The 8037-nt window shown below is 39.0% G+C and overlaps 2 protein-coding genes across 2 annotated transcripts; one reads left to right on the top strand and one right to left on the bottom strand.

Moving 5' to 3' along the window:
• Positions 1-3192: 3192 nt before the first annotated feature.
• On the top strand, positions 3193-5360 carry LOC112202142 (pentatricopeptide repeat-containing protein At1g07740, mitochondrial). The gene has a single exon (XM_024343061.2). The coding sequence runs from the start codon at positions 3263-3265 to the stop codon at positions 4664-4666; it is 1404 nt and encodes a 467-aa protein (XP_024198829.1). The 5' UTR covers positions 3193-3262; the 3' UTR covers positions 4667-5360.
• Positions 5361-5497: 137 nt separating this feature from the next.
• LOC112202143 (B3 domain-containing protein REM9) lies at positions 5498-7692 on the bottom strand. The gene is made up of 5 exons (XM_024343062.2): positions 7382-7692; positions 7196-7302; positions 6214-6511; positions 5989-6083; positions 5498-5892 (listed from the first exon to the last, which is right to left on the bottom strand). The coding sequence occupies exons 1-5, from the start codon at positions 7470-7472 to the stop codon at positions 5629-5631; spliced, it is 855 nt and encodes a 284-aa protein (XP_024198830.1). The 5' UTR covers positions 7473-7692; the 3' UTR covers positions 5498-5628.
• Between the last annotated feature and the right edge of the window lie 345 nt (positions 7693-8037).

Genomic DNA, 8037 nt, shown 5'->3' with positions numbered 1-8037 from the left:
GAGCTTTCTTGTTCAACGTTAGAAATTGCAAAAACTTCCTAAATTCTTCTTCATTGATTGAATCTGCAGAACTGCCAGCATTCTAATTCTTTTCAACTAAAATTGATTTGCAGAAAGTTTGAGTCTTTGAGTGAGGCAGGGAGCACAACAAGCAAATATGAAGTGACGATGAGATGAAATTTGAGTCTTTGAAAACTTTGTTTTAAACTATTGTCCACTTTGTTATTGTATGATTTATTCATTTGTGTGAACTGTAAATGATGATATGAGGTGATGATGAGATGAACTGTAAGTGATGATATGAATTATGAAGTGATGAACTGATGAGTGTAAGTGATGAACTGAAGTAGATGTGAGAGAATGAGAGACTGAGAGTTATAAGTTTTTTGATTGATTTACATTTGTGTATGGTTTGGGATTTGTGTTATAAGTTTTTTGATTGATTTACATTTGTGTATGAGAGTTATAAGTTTAAATTCATAGAAGTTAATTGATTGTTTTTTATGTGCTTTCAGTTTTTCACTTGTTGACAAGTTAGGGATTTAAAATTTCCATTTGGGCCAAAGCTGAAAGCTGGCCCAATCTTAAACTCGGTTGGAGGCCCAACCAACCGATACCAACCGATACCAACCGGTACCGAGAAGTCGGTATACCGACTTTTGTGGCCGGTAGTGGTACTACATTTTGTGTACCAATAAGTTCTGGTACGGTAGGTGGTATTGGACTTGAAGGTCCGGTACCGTACCGAACCCAGCCCTACTAACAACCAACCTAATAATCCCAAAGATTAAATTAAAAATAAAGCCAAAAATAATTAAAAGTCTAAAATTCGGCAAAAAACAAAAAAAAAACCCATACATCATAGCAAAGCAATGAGTATCGCTAATGTCGTTCCCTTTTTGGAAAGATATAATAATCAGCAATCAGACACCGAACGCCGAATTTGAATAGTACTAGATTTGCCTTTTCTATGCCCAATCTATTCGTCAATCTTTCTGGTCATCTGTCCTACATTATGTAATAGGCACATGGTGCATGTGAGGTTACGCACAAATTTAGATACCAGAAATTGAAGACCTAGGCAGACATTGCTAGTAACTAGATGGATATATTGCTAGAGAATTCATTATGTATACTATTATTAAGAGAAGAGGTTTTGTTAGCCAAAATAAAAAAATTTGACAGAAATGACCCTAAAATATTAAAAAACTTTGAGAATTAATAAAATCATAATTACAAATTATATTTTTATTAAAATAATAAACAAAATAAATTCCCACAAAACCTACTCAATATATGTTTTACAACTTCTATGCCCAAATGTTTCATTTTTATAAGATCTTCTTGATTGTTTTTTTTTTTTTTAATAGAAGTTGAAATTCATTAGATCAATAGCCAAATGACTATAGTCTACAAAGCTTACATAAGAAAGCCAAAATAAAGGACTACCCTATCCAAGCCATAGCAAACTACTAAAGTCTCTGGTACGCTTGCTGAATAGCAAGCCTATATAAAAGTGATTAAACCTCGCCTTCTACGGAAGAAATATTCAACTAACCCTTGCATGCCAGGCACGCAATTGTGGTCCAAACACTGATTAGAAATGTTATAGAAGACATATAGAAGCTTCACCACCCTCACATAGGCTTGAAGAAGGAAAACAAATGAATTAGTAAAGAGCCAACTCCTTCCCTTTCGAGTTGGAGCCTAAAACGACATTTGCCTTGTCAAGCTTTGGTAATAGTTTTCTCTTGGTTTCCCTAACCTCATCACCCTGATTTGCTTTCTTCTTTTCACCATATGGTAGCTTGTTTCTACTACCTGCAAGTCTACCCCTCTTTCTCTTCATCTGAATGGGCTGCTCCTCAGACTGCAACATAGGCACCAATTATAAATTATCTGGTTCCAAATTCAAGTTTCTTTTGCCAACAGCTAGGCTCAATTTCAATTTCTTGGGAGAGATAGTGATAAGATCCTCCTCCCTACTTCTCCTCTTCCCTGTTATTCTCTCAGAGACAGTCATCATCTCTGGCAGCTCCCGGATATTTGCCTGACGCCGGGGACATTGTAACATCATTGCAGGATTGTGGAGCAAACGTTCAGGCATTTGATTAGGGACCACAACAAAGAATACAACCTCCAGACCTGCCATAGAAACCCTAGCTCGAGTGCTTGCATTCACCCTACTAGTTGATGCCGAACTAGAGGCCAAATTATTGACCCCAATAAGCTGCATCTCTAGTGCAGTTGGATTAGCCACCGGTGCCGCACCCAACACTGTGCGCTTGGCTTCATCATCTTCCTCCAAAGGAGGCCCGGAACATGGTATTCCTACATGGGTAACAAAACCACAAACCGAGCATCTACCAAAGAGTTTATCATGCCTGAACTTGCAGAGAAACTCAACCTCATCCTCCACCCAATACCAGCGTTTGAAGGACAGTGGTCTATTGAAAGGTATTTCCACCCTGATACGCATATTGCCTACTTTCTTGGCTTGTTTATCAATCTCCTTGAAATCACCAAGAGTGAATCCAATCATAGTCATCACCCTCTCAGATTGGAAGGCAGGAGGGATGCCCTGCAGTGTTATCCAGTACGACGACGTCGCAAAGGAGACATATTCAATGGGAGCAATGCCATCATAATAGGCTAGGGCAACCGGTGTATGGTTATAACCCCATGGGGCTTCCTTCCAGATTCGATCTCTATCAGTTGCATCAGACAGAGTGAAGAGAACTCTCTGCCCTTCTGCTTCTTCAACCTGTAGCGATCCATTCACTATCCATGCATTGCGAAACATCCCCAGGAACGAACGAACCTTGTATTCCCGAGCAGTGAGAAGTTTGCCCACCAAAAACACATTTGACTGACGCAGACCCTTCCCTTGTGTAGGTCGCAAATCGACCTGCTTCCTCCCCTCCGCAATTGCAAGAGAAGATGCAAGCCGAGCAACCATGGCATCAACAGATGTCATCATTGAAAATTGCACAGAAACAATGCAAAAACCCTAACCCTAGCGGAAGAGGAAGGCGACTCGGTCTTTTTTCTACAGTATTCTTCTTGACTGTTATTCAAAAGGTCCAATAATGTATATCTCATTAATCTACAATTTTTTGTTTTTTGAAATTCATTAATTTACAATTCTACTAAAGTGAAAAGTTTGACCTCAACTGGAAAATGGCAAAATGGGTATAACACCGCTGCCATTTCATTCCATCCTTCTCTACCTGGAAATCAAAATTCTTTCCTTCCCGCCTCCATGTTCCATTCAAGAGCCAAAGCTTTAAATCAAGCACAATCAAACCTTCTCCTCCATTGGAGCAATCGCACAAAACTCCAACCATACCACACTCTCCGTCGACCCAACAAACCGAAGACCAAGCCTCGCCGCGAACGGCCTCACAGAGACGCCGCAAAGCCTCGCAAGCCCATACCATTCGTCTCCGATGTCAAAGAAGTTCAGGGCCCAGAAGATGCCTTGTCTCTCTTCCGAGAGTACCACGAAATGGGCTTCAAACACGACTACCCCTCTTACTCTGCTCTCATCTATAAGCTGGCTCGTAATCGAAACTTCGAAGCCGTTGAGACCATTCTTGGCCATGTACGAGACAGAAACATTCACTGCAAAGATACCCTTTTCATTGCTCTAATTCAACATTATGGGAAGGCCAAGTTGGTAGAGAAAGCCATTGAGCTTTTCCACCAAATCAATTCTTTTAATTGCGTCCGTACATTGCAGTCTTTCAATTCACTGCTTAATGTGCTTGTTGATAGTGATAGGTTTGCCGATGCCGATGAGATTTTCGGTCGGTGTAATCAAATGGGTTTTCGGCCGAATTCGATTTCGTATAACATAATGATAAAGGGGTGGCTCAAGAAAGGTGAATTGGATGAAGCACGCAAGGTGTTCGATGAAATGCTTGAGAGAAAAGTGCAGCCTAGTGTGGTGACGTATAACAGTCTGATAGGGTTTTTCGGTAGAAAGGGTGAGTTGGAGGAAGCTACTGGTTTGCTCGAGGATATGAGACAGAAAGGGAAGTACCCGAACGCTGTAACATATGCATTATTGATGGAAGGTTTGTGCATAGTAGGAAAGTATGAGGAAGCAAAGAAGATGATGTTTGATATGGAGTATCGGGGTTGTAAACCACGGCTTGTGAATTATGGTGTTTTGATAAGTGATCTTGGAAGAAGAGGGAAGATTGAGGCGGCAAAATATTTACTGCAGGAAATGAAGAAAAGGCGGTTTAAGCCAGATGTTGTGATTTATAACATATTGATTAATTTTCTGTGCAAGGAAGGTAGGGCTATAGAGGCTTATAAAGTCTTGATTGAAATGCAAGTTGGAGGTTTCGAGCCTAATGCGGCCACATACAGGATGATGGTTGATGGGTTTTGTCAGATTAAAGATTTTGAGGGAGGGCTGAAGGTTTTGATTGCCATGTTGAAAAGTAAACACTGTCCTCGGTTGAAAACATTTGAGTGCTTGGTTACAGGACTATTGAAGTGTGGGAATGTTGATGGTACTTGTTTTGTCTTGGAGGAGATGGAAAACAGAAATATGCAATTATGTTGCGAAGCTTGGGAAGCACCAGTTGTTGATGCTTGTGGTAAGGACATTGTTGCAGGTGAGAAAATGACTGAAGTCATATCTGCCGACTAATAATTGTCAAGAAAGAGACGATCACAGCCATTTTGTCGTCAATTTGGTTTCTGTTTCAGGGATGGTACTATTCACACATAAATGACTGGCGGCGAGATCTTTGTTTCAGTGAAATGAGCAGTTTTAACATTTATTGGGCTTCGCAATAGTAAACTAAACTTCATCCACCAGAGAAACATATTGCTGCTTGGCCCTTAGGTTAGAGCAAAAGTAGTGCCTTTTCAGGTAATAGGAAGGAGAAGATAAGATTTGTTCTTTTTGTGGAGTCAGGTGATAGACGCTCTTGTGAACTGAGCTATGCCTACTGGTATGGTTCAGGGGAAAGAGGAACTGAAAAGGCTTTGTTAAAGAGCTAAAACATGTCACCAATGTCATGGATTTTTTACTCTGATCTCCATGTCAGTCTCAGGAAACTCTTCTAGTGGTACTTGTGGTTCTAAAAGTGGTTAAGTGAGCATTCAAGCTAAGCTACTCTACAGCTCTACACCCAACTGGAAGGCTTCTGGGAGTAGAGGAGGTTTTGTTGAGGAGTTACATTGTTGATGTGAAGTCTAGTTCCTAATTGGCTCTAGCAATGCTTGTGGTGCAAATAAATTTGATGGGCATGCAAAACTGAAGTCATTTGTATCTAGTATCTACTGGTGGATTCGAGGAAAGAGAGGAAAGCTTTGTTACAATTTGTTAATAACTTCATCGTTGATTAAAGCCGGCGTTAAATCAGAGCTAACTAGCTGAAGCAAATGTTTAACCTTTGTCTATACCTACAGAACATGCATATCTTACATTCTTACCTCTGTATCAAATTTTGTTTTCAATAAAAAGTACCATGTATTGAAAGGAAATGGAAATGCTGGAATTATAGATTTTTTTGCTAATTCATCATGTTCTGCGAAATAACAGATGAAAAGGAGGTAGAAGCATAACAAACTACAGTCTTTCTACTATCAGCCCACATGCATCTCTTAGTTAGCTCGGAATATGTGAACCAAGAATGTAAGTTTAGGGCACTCCTTTATCAGCTCCAACGCACAAGCATCCCCTACTTGCAGCTTATTTTCTGCCGCAAACTTTGTCCAACCACTGCAGATTTTTGCATAGTCTTTGTTCATGCATAAGTAGACAGAGCACTTAGCAGACCAGGTTTTCCCATTTGGAATCTGTAGCTTGATTTTGCGAGTGGCGCCTGTTGCACAGATATTTTCATTCACAAAGGTTGCATTCAATTTCTGCACACAACAGAAGAAGAAAAAATGTAAATAAAGGAAGCCATATCTGCATCTTCTCTTACTTTAAGGACGGGGGGTTGTTAACAAAGAGCTTACCAAACCCCTTAACAGGTAGGAGGGTTGCATTCTGACAGCAAGACATGGATGGTTGGATTTGAACCTCTTAGCTCTTGTAAAGGCTTCATCACCTCCTGTCCAATTTCCAGGATTCAACTCCATGGGGTAAGCCCCAAATAGAAAATAGATTAAACCTCAAGAAAACATCTGAATGATCACTTACACAAACTTCAAAGTTCTTTTTTATTTTTCATATATAAATACCTCTACGAAACTTGCAATCCTCTTGATGGCTTGATTTGAATGGATAATCTATCTCCAACCACCTCTTATTGAAAATACGTACTTGGAAACCTGAATCGAAGCCTTTGTGGGTAAAAAATATGAAGCATCCTTGTTTTAGGGAATAAAAGTTGGCAAATTCTAGCCAACCCTTTTTCAACCAAACGCTGCCATTGCTCCTTTTGAGTTCCATTGGCCACATAGAACCTTTCGGATCAGTGAGGACTACTGAGCATCCCAGGAAATCTTCATAGTTCCTCGCAACATAACCTTCAATTTCCTATAACGAACTTCCTCAAATTCAGATGTAGAATATACAAACACATATGTGCATCTAACAAAAACGAGACAATCATTTAAATTACCCCTAATCAAAACCTACATTTTAGTTTTAAACACACAAATACACATGGGCTGTGGTAATTATCGAACATGCTTCCGATGCGCATTGGTTTAATTAACTGTTTTACTCAATCAGGCAAGCTAAGCACAAGTACTCTTCAAAGATTTGAAGGGGAAAGGCATGGAGTTAAACAAAACACGGTGGACAAGTACATCAAAACCAGTCACGTTTAATCAACCAGTTTTTTTCCCTAGAGGGTAAAAGGCATTTCTTCCTAAGTAATTAAGTAAATTTAAGTACAGTCACATTATAACAATTTAAAATTAAACCTCAATCCTTATAATTCTTCAAAGAAAAAAAGAATTAAAGAAATTGAAGCTAAAGATTGTAACTATTCTAGACATCTAGACCAACAAGATAACAAATCTAAAACAAACAGATTTAACAAACTATGATATTAGTATATTACAATAGGAAATCTAATAAAAAGAGCATAAGGCAAGAACATACATAAAGAGCTTCCAAACTTTGAAGTTGAAACAAGATGAGAGACCCAGCAAAGGTTTTCAACTAATACAAAAAGCAGATTATGAGAAAGACTAAGCGAAGGTTTAAACGTACAAGCATCCCATCTTCAAGAGCCTCATCCACAACAACCTTGAAGAAGCTTGGAGAGGCAACTCCTTTAGCACTGCTCTTTCTCCTGCTCGAAGAAGCCATCACAAGTCCTACAACAATGAAAACGATGGGGCTTTTTGTTTGGGAGGAGAAACAACAATTTCGAGAGAGAGTGAGAGAGAGAGCGACCTTCATACAGATCGTTTACAAAGAAATCTTCAATACATTTATTGGCCTCCTGCATTCTTTGTACTTCAATACATTTATTGGCCTTCTGCATTCTTTGTACTACAAGGTGTAAAGGCTGAGGAAAAATCCTCAGTGTACAAAAAGCTGGCTGAAATAAAATCTTTAATATTTCAAATGAATAAAAAGCATTGATTTGAACTCGGCTTGGCCTTGAATGCGTAGAAAGAGTTAAATGTCAATGAAGAAATGGGTGGTTCAATATGGGTAGAAGTTAACTCAGCTTTAGAAAACCCCAAAGAAAAGAAATACCATTTCCGTGTAATATCTCTTCTGATTCAGAATCTGATAGCGATAATATTCAGTACGTAGACATCTCTGTGTGGTCCAATGTGTGAAAGACCAACCAAAGATACAAGTGGGTCCAAACCTGCAATTTAAAGAAAGGTTCATTACTTTGAGTTGTGAATTTTAGAAGTATAGGGTCAAATGTGGAAACATGAAGACAAGTTTCTAAAGTTTGTAGTTTGTCTGTTTGTGGAATCAACCGATGAAAATAAATATGAAAAAAGAGAAAAAAGTTGGTCATGAATCAATCGGAAGTCGTAAAACAAAACTAAGGTATAAATTTAAAAGATACGAGACTAGAAATGAAAGCA

The sequence above is a fragment of the Rosa chinensis genome, chromosome 5, assembly GCF_002994745.2.
Source record: "Rosa chinensis cultivar Old Blush chromosome 5, RchiOBHm-V2, whole genome shotgun sequence".
NCBI classification, from domain to species: Eukaryota; Viridiplantae; Streptophyta; class Magnoliopsida; order Rosales; family Rosaceae; genus Rosa; species Rosa chinensis.
Note: the sequence above shows the minus strand (reverse complement) of the source record. Positions and strands in the feature narration are given on the sequence as shown.